This window comes from Labeo rohita, chromosome 12, assembly GCF_022985175.1.
Source record: "Labeo rohita strain BAU-BD-2019 chromosome 12, IGBB_LRoh.1.0, whole genome shotgun sequence".
In the NCBI taxonomy this organism is placed as follows: Eukaryota; Metazoa; Chordata; class Actinopteri; order Cypriniformes; family Cyprinidae; genus Labeo; species Labeo rohita.
The window spans coordinates 23,815,313-23,829,942 of record NC_066880.1 but is presented as its reverse complement, the minus strand read 5'-3'; the positions used below and the strand labels follow the sequence as shown (position 1 = coordinate 23,829,942).

The following is a 14,630-nucleotide window of genomic DNA, read 5'->3' as shown; positions in this document are numbered from 1 at the left end:
AAGCAAAATTATGTAGGAAATAAAATGCCAAAAAGTGTTTTACTATCTATTTCTGTGAGTACTTAAAACGTTACTTAAAATATCAAAATATTTCATTATTTTTACATGGATTAATATAAGAAGTTTTTCCCATTTTTAATGATTACTTATACACTACCGTTCAAAAGTTTGGGGTCAGTACATTTTTATTGTTTCTTTCTTTCTTTCTTTTTTTTTTTTTTTTAAGAAATTAATACTTTTATTCACCAAGGATGTATTAAGTTAATAATTAAAAGTTTCTTAAAAGTTAATAATAAATAATTTACATTGTTATAAAATATTTATATTTTGAATAAACACTGTACTTTTTAAACTTGTTATTTATGAAAGAATCCTGAAAAAAAAAAATCACAGGTTCCAAAAAATATTTGGCAGCACAACTGTTCATATTATCCAACATTGATCATTCTAATAATAAATCCGCATATTAGAATGATTTCTGAAGGATCATGTGACACTTAAGACTGGAGTAACAGCTGATAAAAATTCAGCTTTTCATCACAGGAATAAATTCTATTTTAAAGTATGTTAAAATAAAAAACATTATTTTATATTGTAAAAACATTTTGCAATATTACTGTTTTTTTTTTCTATATTTTTAATCAAATAAATGCAGCCTTGATGAGCCTAAGAGACTTCTTTAAAGACTATTATAAGTCTTACTGACCCCAAACTTTTGAACGGTAGTATATATATGTATATAATCATTAAAAATTATTTTTCTTGTTGCTTTTACAACACCATATCACCCATATAATAATGTAAAGAAACATAACTATACATATTCTATATAATACATATATACATTTATAGCTTTATATTTATAACTTTTAATCCAATTTATTGTAAAATCTTTCTTGGTTTTTATATAGTTATAGCTAAAGTGAAGTTTTTCATTTAGTGATATGTATATATAAATGATATTTAAAATGTTTAATCCAATTTTCTTTTTAAATGTTGTGTTATAAAGAAATATAAATAAAAATGTATAACTAAAGTGAAGTTTTTTTTTTTTTTTAAATCTCTCTTCACAAAACCCATATTTCAGAAAAAAAAACTTACATATTAAGTGTTATAAAGAAAAAATTAAGAGTGCCTAAAAAATACCTAAAAAAAAATGATTTTTAAAAAAAACACTAAATCCATTTTATTTAGTAAAATCTCTCATAGTGTTTTTCTTTTTTTTTTTTTTGCATTCACAACACCCATATTTATTATTAAATATCTGCAGCACACACATGAAGCATGTTCAGAGTTCTGATCTTTATTACATGGATGACATGCCCATAAGCGTATGGCTCACGGTCAGGATAGCAGCATCTTTCACCTAGTCAAATATATATATACACAGTCACAAACAAAGTGAGACCGCACAGGACACCTTACACTGTAAACATCTAATACATAAAAAAAAAAATAAAAAAATTGAGAAAAGAAAAAAAAAATTACAATGATAAAGATATTCTCAAGCCTTAATCCTTTTTGGAGATCTATGTCAAACTGTCCTTGCGCTCTTTGTAACCAATAACTTACTATTGAAAAAAAAAATGTAGTATGATAATGTGCTATAGAACTAGTGACATAATATAGTACAACTGTACCACACTTTGGCTACTGAACTACAGAGAAATAAAAATACTCTACTGGATCATGATTCTCCAAAAGAATGCAATAAAAAAAACTGTAGTAATTACCTGATGGGAAACTGTTGACACTGATTTATGATCTTAATTTTTTTGCTATTAATCTTTAATTTCATGACTAACTGTTGCAAAATCCTCCCAGAATGAGAATTTCATTTCAGTTTCATTTAGAAAGAATCCTGCACCTTAGTGATGGGAGAGCTCAACTGGCCCAGCGTCTGTCTGCCGATATGATGAGTTCTAACTTCCTCCCTGAGAGAATCGTGCAAGCTCCTCTATTCTAGATGTGTCATTTTTGAGAGACCAGCCATTAAAGCTGCATGAGCAGGATATGAGAGATTGTGCAAAAAATTTCTGAAGACGAAAATGGAAAAAGAAACAATGTAAACTGAATGACAGAAGAATTAGTCCACGTCTCCTCCACTGATCAGCATAATTCAGATCACACAATTCTGTGATAAAGTGAACTGTGTGTGGCACTGTGAGTAGTTAGTGACTCCTGATACCCACAGCTACTGAGAGAATGTCTTGTCTCTTAGCAACATGCACAAACTGTCCTGGTTCTCCACACGTCGCTTAGGACCCAGCAAAGCTTCAAGAAAACCATTCACTATACAGTTAATTAAAACGTCTTAAATTATCATCAATAACTTTCAATGACTCCAAGACGGCTGACTGTTAGCATACGTTATCACTTACAACATTTTTTAACTGGCATGTAAAGCTTTCAAAATGGACCTTGAACTTGCTGAAAGCAACTTAAGGGGCCGTTCACACACAATGTGTTTTTGTATTTCGTTGCACAGCTTTCTATTGTTTTCCTTTGTAAACATGCACCAGATAGTTGTGTTTGACAATTGAGCTAAAGAAGTTCAACATTAAAGTAAAAGCATCCAGAAACACATTCTGTGTGAACAGCCCCTATAGGCCCCATATACTTCAAGCGAAATCGAAGAATGAACTGGTGTGATGTCATTTCGAACAAAAATCAGTCGGAGTTCACTTCGGGTGTTCGGAACAGCTTTCCAAAGTGAACTTTCTGGAAAAGTTTGCTCCAGCTGGTAAACGCCTTCGAACTACCACTGGTCCGTGACGATTACATAATGAGTAGGTGTGCTCTGCGGCTCCGCCTTCTTTGACGTGGAAATTTTCTCCGGTATGTTTCTTCAGTTCAGTCTGTTGAGGTTTGAAGTGAGTTAAAAAAAAAAAAAAAAAAAAAAAAAACACATGAACACGCTGGAGAGCTGTTTTATAACAGAAATAGTTGTAATTCTAATTGAAAATGACACAATGGGAGTAGTAGGAATAGTTTACCCAAACATGAAAAGTTACTGAAAATTACACCATACAAGATGTAGAAGAGTTTGTATTTTCATCAGAACAGAGTTTGAGAAATTTAACATTACGTCACTGCTCACCAATGTAGGTCCCTATGATTTCTGTGATGCGGAAAACGTGGACGGAAGTATATTGCGGAATGTCATGGAATTTGCCAAATTTTGGACGAATAAACGATATGGACTGATGTCTGTGAATATGAAGTCGCAAAATGACTTTAAATATGAATCCTGCGTGTTCTGAAATTTTTGAAGAAAAATTATTACCAGAATTAATTTAGCACAAAAATACACAGCACAGTATTTCTTAGAAAAAAAAAAAATCTATTATTCTTTTAATACAATCAATTAATTAGAGATGCTTTTAATTATTACATTTAATGAAACCATTAAAATGGAATTCAGAACATCAATGGAAAACACAGAATTTGTTAAAACTAAAACTGATTTTGACAAAAAAAAAAAAAAAAAGAAGAAAGAAAGAAAGAAACTAGGGCTGTCAAACGATTAATCGCATACAAAAAAAGTTGGAGTTTGCCTCATATGTGTGTGTACTGCGTAATTATTATGTATATATAAATACACAAATTGTATATATTAAAGAGAAATCTGTTATTTATGTGCAAAATATATTTATATATAGAATACATTATAAAAATTATAATAAATACATATACTTGTAAATATTTCTTACATATATACATGAATGTGTTTGTACTTACTTACATAATTACACAGTACACACACACACACACACATATATGTTTGTTTTTGTGAATTGTGGGGACTTTCAATAGACTTCTATAGATTTTATACTGACCAAACGATATTGTCTATCCCCTAACCCAACCCTAACCCTAAACCTAGCCCTCACATATTTCAGATAAACATCATTTACTATTTTTAATAATTTTTTGACATTGTGGGGACCGGCCTGTAGTTTTTCAGGTTTTACTATCCTTGTGGGGACATTTGGTCCCCACAATGTAGCATAAACAAGTACACACACACACACACACACACACACACACACAAACCTACCTATTAGGCAAACTCAAACTTTAATTTTGTATGCGATTAATTGTTTGACAGCGCTTTAAAAAACAAAAACAAAAACAAAAACAAACAAAAAAAACATTTCATAGGGCCTTAAATGTAAAATTGTAAATTTTGTTAAACTTTTAATAAACTGCTGTTAAATTGTGTAAGTATCATGATTTCAATTAATTAGACATGCTTTTGATTAATAAATTGTAATTTAATTAAAACAGATTCTAGAATAATTAAAATGGAAAAAACAGAATTTGGAAAAAACAAAACAGAATTTGGGAAAAAATAAAACGGATTTCATAGGGCCCTACCAATGGATCCTCTGCAGTGAATGGGCCAGTCCAAGAAATAATGTCTTGTGAAGCTGATAACGTGCTTTTAGAAGCAAATCCATACAGACATTTCACTTTATGGCCTCCAGTGAAAAATCCATGGATGTTCTCTCAAATCAAAATCCACTGACATAGTTGTTTAGAACTGTTTTTGCTTATAAATGGTACTTGATCTGTGCATATTTCTCTTTTAATTCAGACAAGATGATTTTTTCACTGGAGAAAGCAATATTATTGAGAGAGGACTATATTTCAGCCAGAAGCAAATTCTGAAGTTAAAAATCTCCTAATGATAAATTATGATAATAATAATGATGTTAATTGATGGACTAGAGTTGTATGGATTACTTGTTGATTATTGTGGTGTTTTTAATCAGCTGTTTGGACTCTCATTCTGATGGCACCCATTCACTACAGAGGATCCAATGGTGAGCGTTTGAACAAACTCGTCTATATAATGGCCTGAGGGCGAGTAAATTTTTAGCAAAGTATCATTTTTGGGTGAATTATTCCATCAATCAATTGTACCAAGGGCTATATAATAAATGTCATGTGACTTGACTAGAGTGCTAAATGGTAGAGCTTGTGCAAATATCCACATTATATTATAGATATATACATTCATATAAATGTCACTTTCAGCAGCGTTGGGATGTTTACTAACAGTATACCACTGCTGATCAGACATTTTACACTTTTTGTTTTACCGTTAAGCGAAGAAAGCAAAAGAACTTTGCCGTGAGTATACTGAATATAATATTACAGGTCTAACACAAGAAAGAACACATACCTACCATTTTTATGTTTCATGGATTTGGATCTTCTTGGTGAATTTGGATTCTGCAGAGGAAAAAAAAAAAACATCAAACATTAGACTTCTGCCATGATATCCAAACGAATCCAATGAAAATACAGAGTAATGGAAAAGGCAAGTACAATTTTCTACAGTCCAGCATTTTTTAGAGAGCTAATTATGAATAGCTTGTAGCCAAAACATTCTTGTTGACAGAAACCGTGAATAAGAATTCTACATCCTTAGTAAACTAATTCTACAGCTAGTTTGCACCAGATCCTCTGGCTACAAATGCTGAGAGGCTATCTAAGAGCAAACAGAACATATGTAACATTAAAACAAACTTACCAAGTGTACAGGTTGTTTCAAAGAATGTAAAAATACCTTATCTGACTTTCTCTTCTTGGCTGCAAAAGAAAATATTAAATGTTAAAATAATACAACACACATACATTCATAAATATCTGCAGTTACTACGTATGCAGAAAATTAAATCTATAATATTACAAAGACTTACCTTTCTTTTCTGCCCCATAAGACCAGTCATTGTCGTTGACATCATCATTGTCCTCTTGATCGCTCTCTGATTTGTTCGTGTTGTTGCCACTCGCAATTCTAAATATACGTTTATATAAACACACAGACATTACCATCACACATTCCAAAATAGCAGTCACATGACCGGCATTATCAAAAATGGATTCCAGATATTCTGGCTAGCACCAACCCTTCATGAAGATTTGCCTGGAGTTCAGGTGACATCTACAGTGCTGTTTAAAACTTTGTGAACCCTTTAGAATTTTCTATAATTCTGAATAAATATAACCCAAAACATAATCAGATTTTCAGTAGGAATTTAGCTCATTGCTCAGTGCAGAATCACTTCAGCTTGTGTGATGTTAAGGGGGTTTCCTCCTATAAACTGCTTGCCTCAAGTCCTTCCACAACATTTCAATTGGATTAAGGTCCGGACTTTGACTCGGCCATTCCAAAACATTAACTTTGTCCTTCTTTAACCATTCTGTGGTAGAACGACTAGTGTGCTTAGGGTTGTTGCCTTGCTGCATGACCCACTTTCTCTTAGGATTCAGTTTTTATACAGATGTCCAGACATTTTCCTTTAGAATTTGCTGGTATAATTCTGAATTCATTGTTCCATCAATGATGGCAAGCCGTCCTGGCCCACATGCAGTAAAACAGGCCCAATCATGATTTCACCACCATGTTTCACAGATGGGATAACATTCTTATGCTGGAACGCGGAGTTTTCCTTTCTCCAAACATAATGCTTTTCATTCAAACCAAAAAGTTCACTTTTGGTCTCATCCATCCACATAACATTTCTCCAATAGCCCTCTGGCTTGTCCACATGATCTTTAGCAAACTGCAGATGGGCAGGAATGTTCTTTTTGGAAAGCAGTGGCTTTCTCCTTGAAACTCTACCATGCACACCATGTTGTCTCATGAACATTAACATTAGTCAATGTGAGAAAGGCCTTTAGTTGCTTAGAAGTTACCCTGGGGTCCTTTGGGACCTCACGGACTATTACACTTCTTGCTTTTAGAGTGATCTTTGTTGGGTCGACCACTCCTGGGGAGGGCAACAGTGGTTTTGAATTTTCTCCATTTGTACACTCACTGTGGATCTGTGGAGTCCAAACTCTTTAGAGACTGTTATCCAACATTTTCTAGGCTGATGAGCAATAGCAACTCTTTTTCTGAGGTCCCCAGAGATCTCCTTTGTTCGTGCCATGATTCACTTCCAAAAACATGATCAGACTTTGATAGATCCCTGTTCTTTAAATAAACAGGGGAGGCAATGACACTTGATAGTCATCCTACTGTTTGAAAACAACTCTGAACAGATGGACTCTAATTTCACCTTTAACCTTTCACTCTAATTTCACAAATTAACTGCTAATCTTACAGATTCACATACCTTTGCCACTCACAGATATGAAGTATTACATCATTTTCTTGAATAAATAAATGAATAAATAAATTACAAAGTATATAGTTTCACCTCATTTGTTTGATTTGGTTCTCTTTGTCAACTTTCAGGACTTGCATGAAAACCTGATGATCTTTTGAGTTTTGAGTATTCCAAAGGGAAAATTCCAAAGGGTTCACAAAGTTTCAATCAGCACTGAATATTAAAGTTTTCCTCTGGAAATGTTCAGTCATTATACCTGCGGTTGGCAATGCGACTGCTGTTGCGGCCCATGCCGAGGCATTTCTCCAGGTGAGGAGCAAAGCGTGAGGCAGCAATGCTTCGGCTGCAGTTGGGACACACGCACTCTTTGTTTTTCCACTGGTTGTACACCTGACCGAAAATGTCCACACCAGGCTGGTCCACTATTTCTACAAAAGACAATGGAAAACAAAAGTTTTAGGTTAAAGGTGGCTTAAATTTTAGTCTGTTCTTCCAAAGACTGCATAAACCAAGATGGTTCATTCACATTCTAACGAACAGAAGAAAGTACAACACAAAATAATGTATTTTTAAATAAAGAAGCCAACTGAGACATGAACTTGAAACTGCACATACTAGGGCTGCCACCTAAAAGTCGACTAACCTTCAGTCGACCACAATTTTATTAGTTGCAGAAAAACAAAATCCACAAGAAGTGGCAAAATTACACAGTCTGTGAAGGACAGATCGTTAACGGCTGGTCTATGTGGTAATACAATCTGTAAAGACTGTGTTTATTTGTGTGGACTCACAATAACAACAAAACGTTGCGTTTTTGTAAAACAAGGAAAGCAAACACTTCAAAAAAAAAAACTTTGAAACTCTGCGTATACTTGCCTTATAGGCATAAAAAAAATATCTCTAGACAGTGAAATGTCTACTTTTAAATGAAACAATTCAAATCGAAAACAAATATTCTTAGATTATGTAATCCATATGAAGCAATGTATACTGGCACATCACTACTGCAGAGAAGAGTCAGTGTTGCTGACTTTTGTCTCTTACAAAAAAACACTACTTTCACTACTATCAGTTATTCAAACGTTAATGCAGTCTGCTTGCTAACACATTCATAATTATTATTAAATCTGCCAGTGCGCTGTGGCAAGCTTTTTTTGCATGTACTTGAGCACTTATTAGGCTATGTAGGCAATTAAAGGCTCATTATTATGAATTGCAGGATTTATTAATAAACGTGCAACTAATAGTCAACTAATGCTTAAAATGAATGACTACTAGTCAACCAGAAAAATCTTTAGTCAAGGGCAGCCCTAGCACATACATCAGTGTTTCCCCTTGGTTTACTTTGTATGTTGGGGGGATTGGGGAGTAAATCAAAAATTCTCAGTTTCAACATTTTGAACAATAGGGGCCTACAATCTTTTTCTTTTCTTTTTTTCAAAAGTTTTAATTTTTCTGATAATCAAATGAAGGCATTAAACATTTATTTATTTTTAATCAAATGAAACCCTTTCATTTTTTGGCATACAAACAGAGGTTTACTGTTAAAATTATTATATTAATACATGGAAGCATGTCTTTAATATACGGAAGAAAAATTGTGTGAATATTCAGTTTAAAAAGTTTTAATAATTCAAGTATTTTTTCTGCAGTTAAGTGGTTAATCTTGCTGTAATATTTATTTTTATCATTTAAATTTGGCAGAAATAGAATATATAAAAACCTACATTATACTGTTCAGAAGTAATACAAGACTAATATATTTCTGTTACGTTAAACTGTACTTTTATTTTGATGAGTTTTCTCAAATGAGACGGTAAAATTCACATGAAATGACTCTCACAGCAAGATTAAGTTTGTGTGTTCATGTCATATAGTAAACAAAACATTGTTTCCGCCATTCATACATACAGAGGCAAACGGAACATGCAGGATTCATATTTAAACCGTCTTCTGGCATTTTAATATTCATAGACACTAGTGCATATCGCAATTCGAATTAAGTGACAGACCAGCTTTTGGTTTATTTAAACAAAAAAAAAAAAAAAAAAAAAAAAAAAAAAAAAAAAAAAAGACGAATTACATGGCATTCCACGCTATAGAGTAAAATCCGGTTTTATGAATGGACTCGTGATCCCGTCCGCATTTTTGCTGAGGAGAAATTGTAAACGCACGTCTGCGTAGAGATAGAAATTACATGCTGACGTGTGAATAAGATAAATAACATAAGTCTATTTAGTTTGTTTAATAAAAGAACAAGGTATAGATCTGTTCTATAGGAAAGGTAACTTTAAATGACTTCTGTTATAATCTGGCGCTATACTGAAAATAAAATAAAATTAACTTGACCTTCAAGGGGGGTGGGGCACCCCCCTAATATAATAGCAGGGGAAACGCTGTACATATTGGCCAGTATCTGAAATATATGTTTTTGTATTTTTTATTAACACTATTGGACTATAAGAAACAATTTATTGGATTTTGTTGCTGATTTGAAATGTGCCATTTCTCCATTCAGGTAGTCAGGAGTTGGTCTTGCATACCCGAAATACAAATATGGCTAATTTTACAATACAACTATAAAAATAACTAATTTTCCTTAAAAGTGACTTTGGTTGTGTGATTTCTTGGATTATAATGCTAAACTTTGTTTTAATGGCTTTTTTATGATTTTTAGAGTTTGAGGATGCTTTTATATTTGGTTTGATTTCTTTGAGTCTCCTTGTCCCTGCTGGATTGTGTTAACATTGTATTTTTTGATTCTGAACAACAGCATGTTTGCACCATAAAAGTAGCATTTGTTTACAGGAGAAGGTGGCAAAATTTGTAGCACTATTCACCTCACTTTTAAACTTTGTTTTTTTTTCACAAATACATAACAGCATTTGTGCTTATGCACAGCAACTGTATAAAAGAATGCGGGAGTCTATTTCTGTATGAAGGCAAGTAGGAATGAGATATAAATTCTCTCAGCTTATAGTGCGTCATTCTCACTTTTCAGAAAAGTGATTGAGAACCCACACATTTAGCCTTTTTAAGGCAGACTCAGGCATAGTCTGCAAGTGTGCATTAGAGTTCAGAAAACTGTTCACTTTATCCAAATGATTTGAGCGAAAAGGGGAGTGTGAAAAAAAAGATTCTTCAAAATAAGATTTTTTTTTGGTTCACAGAAGAGAGTAATTGGCTCAGAATGGCAGGATACATTTACTTTTTTGGGGAAACGATTCCTTTATGGCATATGCGTAAACCCTTCCAACAGCTCTGAACCATCAGGTGCAGCCACACGTACTGTTGCTCATAATTTTTTTAGGCAAAATCCAGTTTGCTCAACTGGAATCCATACAAGATTCATGCAAGATTTCACAAGGAATATAAACTGAATTTGAAGCTTTGACCAACAGAAAGTTGCTTGGTTTGAAAGTGACCTCTGTGTGAACTCTGTTGCATATATCACTGCAATAATGACAGTTGACATTTTTGCCTGTGAAAATTTTGCAAAAATTATGCTGCAATCACATTTTAAGATAAAATGATCCTGCTGTAAAGTCATAAATATGAACATTTTTAACCCTTTTAATGAAATGACCACACATAACTCTGGTCATATCAGTAAAAGATTGTGAACTCTTCAAAAAAAAAAAAAAGGCCTGGAAAATAATCCTATTTACATTACAAAACAGGACTAAATGCCAGTTTACACCAAAGACGATAACAATGTAGGTCCACACTACAAACACAATAACGGCACAGAAGAACGCCATTGTTGAAATTACATTCAAAACGTTTTTTTCCAGTTGATGAATGATAAAAATATTGACAAAATCCATCCTGTTTTAAAGATGTCAAGGATTTAAACTTGCATGATTGCAACGTATGCATATAATAAACAGAATTTTATTGTGTCTTTGTGTGAACGCTAACAGCTATTGTTATAGTTATCATTCTTGGTGTGAACAGACCTTAAAGGAGAAGTCCACTTCCAAAACAAAGATTCACATATAATGTACTCACCCTCTTAGCATCCAAGATGTTCATGTCTTTCTTTCTTCATTCGTAAAGAAATCATGTTTTTTGAGGAAAACATTTCAGCATTTTTCTCCATATAATGGACTGATATGGTGCCCCGATTTTGAACTTCTAAAATGCAGTTTAAATGAGGCTTCAAAAGGTCCCCAATGTGGTTGTAAATGATCCCAGTCGAGAAAGAAGGGTCTTATCTAGCGAAACGATCGGTTGTTTTCATAAAAATAATACAATTTATATACTTTTTAAATGTCAAACACTCGTCTTGTCTCACTCTGCCTGCACTGTTTTTTTCCAGTTCATGATAGTTTCAACAGTATGTTGAAAAACTCCCATCTCATGTTCTCCCTCAACTTCAAAATCATCCTGTTTTACCTTTTTTGTTAAGGGTGTTTGATCTTCTTTGCATGTTCACTTTGCAAAGACTGTGTTGGTACTTCTGCAGCGATGTAGGATGATTTAGAAATGATTTTTGTAGTTGAGGGAGAAAATACGATTGGAGTTTTGACATACCCTAACTGTCTTGAGCCAGACCACACAGAGTTCAGAGAGAGCAAGACAAGAGGAGCTTTTGAGATTAAAAAGTATTTTTTTAATGAAAATAACCAATCGTTTCACAAGATAAGACCCTTCTTCCCGTGCTGGACTCGTTTACAACCGCATTTGGGATAGTTTGAAGCCGCATTTAAACTGCATTTTGGAAGTTCATAATTGGGGCACCATACCAGACCATTATATGCAGAAAAATCCTGAAATGTTTTCCTTTATGACTGAAGAAAGAAAGACATGAGCATTTTGGATGGCAAGGGTGTGAGTACATTTTATGTGAATCTTTGTTTTGGAAGAGAACTTCTCCTTTAAGTCCCAGAATGCCAGTTCAGTGTCATATTTAAGAAACGTAAGACTCTCACCAAAGTCCTTCATACTCTCCTGGTCAGTATCATCCAGGAAAAAGTATCCCTGTTTGACAGCCCTGTGAACCTCAAAACAAAGACCCAAACAGGCATCCTCCACCAGGTCAGACAGGATCTCTTGAGCAAAGCCCTGAGGGAGAATGCGCAACACATGCATGTATTAATGTGCTTGAATCACACTCTAACCTTCAGAAGGGTAAGCATTTGGATTGTGCTCCCTAGATACATCAGCTGCGAAAACCAAAGAAATGTGTATAAAATGCATACCATCAGACAGGCTTCATGACGCAGAGGTGAAACACCCACACATGTTTGTTTATTCAACACAGACCTAATTATGCAGAATATAACATATGAAAAACAAAGGCATACACACTCACCTCCATCTTACTGTTGTCCATACTGGACAGAGACACGTCCTCCATTTTCATTTGCAAAAGCTCCAGGAGAAAGCACTGCTGTCTACATGCTGTAGTGCAGCAGTCATGGGCTGAGGAGAGGCTGAAACAACAACAACCCAAACAAAGGAAGACAAATACAGACATAGGCAGGGCGTGAGACAGCAGTATATGATTCCATATGTCTTTATAAAGTCAAACAAAACGAAAGTCTTCACCATGTAGTTCTGCATTTGCTTGTGATAATATGAATAACCGAATATATCAACGAAACACGCTCATGTTTAAAGGTACTGCTATTAGAAATCAATGATACGTCACTACGTTGTCTTTAACAACAGCCGTTTACACGGCAGACTGAAAACACTCGACTATCGCAACGTTGAAGGGTGTAACACATTAATAACTAACAAACATCATATATTTTTATCAAATAGACCGATTGATCACGATAACATGTACATCCCGTCTCGCCTACAGACTGAAATAACAGGTTCCGTTCAGTAGCTTGGACACAGATAAACTAAAATGCTTTAATGGCACAAGACAATAAATGACAAAATACGTTATTAAACATGATTGATGCAACAACTGTATTATAAGGGCGTCCACAAGGTTTGCGTCTAGTAAATTCAACAATAAGTTACAGGCTAAACTGACTTGAATTTGAGTCGTTGGAGGTTATACTCAAAAATCGCCTGAGAAAATCCCAACACACACTTTGTCGTCATCTATATCGTTTATTTGTATAATATGGACATTACTGTCACTCACCAGCTCTGGAATGGAGGCTGTTGCTGTTGTCGGTCTGTTCACTGTACTGACTGAGGCTGCTCATCTGATCAAATCAGTAATCAAATCTGAGAGGAATCTACTAGTCCTTTGTCCCATTAATGGTTTGCGCATGAAAGGTAACACACACAAAAGGTCCGAAGAGACATTTCCCTTAAAGTATTTCCGCACAGACAAACACAAAGTTCCACATTCGGATTTCAATCTCTTATCCCCGTCTGCAGACTTCCATTTCCCTTCACCCAGGCCTGACCAATCGATCCTTGTTCATCTTATCCCGAACGCCTCACCGCTGAATCGCCTAGCCAGGTCTGAAACGGAAAATGGAAATCAACTGATTGAAGTTCTTAGTAAACGAAGTTCCAGGTTTATTCAAGTAGATTATAAGATATATATGTACATTTGTGTAAATGTTTTCTTGAAAGATGTGGTACATTTAGGTTTTGTAGTTAATAAGCGAAGGAATGATCTAAAAATTAGTAAAGCACATTTTCCACCTTTTTCTTCCCGTAAGAGCGGGTGTGGCCATTTGTAAATGTATGGGCGTAGCTTCCGGTCTCATCTGCGTCCAGCTAATTTTAGCTGTTTTTTTTTTGTTTTTTGTTTTTTTGTTTTATTGATGCCATAACAGTACAGAACAAGTACAAAACCACAACAGTCTCAAAAACGGTAAAGGACAAATACAAAACAAATAATACCAAATAAAAATTAGAATAAAATAAATAAATAAATAAATAAATAATTACAAAAAATTAAATAACATAAACCAGAGGAGGAAAATTATACAAGGTTAAACACTGAAAGCAATTTTTGACTTTTGATTGATTTTTTTGTTTTTTATGCCCATCAAGGACAAAGTGTAAGAATTACAGTCAATTGTATCTGTACAAAACAACTTGTTTTGCTGCTTTATATGGCAAATTGGTGTGTCTTATCATTTTATTTTACTTGTTTACTTGTATATAATTACAATATTTTACATCTAAATCTAACATTTTTCCTTAATATATACATGAATGTGTGTGTGTGTGTGTGTGTGTGTGTGTGTTTTATATATACATAATAGTACACACACAAGACACTACACACACATAGAGTATGTAAACACTATTAATCATGATTAATCATTTGATAGCCCTAAAATAATTACGTTTGGAGATTTGTTTTTGCTTTGTCAGTTGAAAGTGCTTTTGTGTTTGTTTGCTTATTCATTTATATACATTTATATTCATTTATATTTACATTTTTTAATAAGGATTTTTGTGTTATCTTATCTTTTTATTTATTTAAAAAATAAGGATTTGATCTGCTCCGTTGATTGAAAGTTGCTAATGATTTGCCTTTTTTTTTTTTTGGACAAGTCTTAGCAAACAGGA

General features: G+C 33.8%; 1 protein-coding gene across 4 annotated transcripts; it reads right to left on the bottom strand.

The window, feature by feature from the left end:
* Positions 1 to 1,287: 1,287 nt before the first annotated feature.
* atxn7l3b (ataxin 7 like 3b) lies at positions 1,288 to 13,544 on the bottom strand. 4 transcript variants are annotated; one of them, XM_051124842.1, is made up of 8 exons: positions 13,237 to 13,544; positions 12,445 to 12,565; positions 12,062 to 12,194; positions 7,384 to 7,555; positions 5,712 to 5,809; positions 5,543 to 5,601; positions 5,192 to 5,241; positions 1,288 to 2,858 (listed from the first exon to the last, which is right to left on the bottom strand). In XM_051124842.1, the coding sequence occupies exons 2-8, from the start codon at positions 12,493 to 12,495 to the stop codon at positions 2,849 to 2,851; spliced, it is 573 nt and encodes a 190-aa protein (XP_050980799.1). In that variant the 5' UTR covers positions 12,496 to 12,565; positions 13,237 to 13,544; the 3' UTR covers positions 1,288 to 2,848. The 4 variants fall into 4 exon arrangements, with proteins under 4 accessions (XP_050980799.1, XP_050980800.1, XP_050980801.1 ...); XM_051124843.1 differs by having other exon boundaries at positions 5,196 to 5,241; positions 13,237 to 13,542; XM_051124844.1 differs by having other exon boundaries at positions 5,579 to 5,601; positions 13,237 to 13,539.
* Positions 13,545 to 14,630: the final 1,086 nt, after the last annotated feature.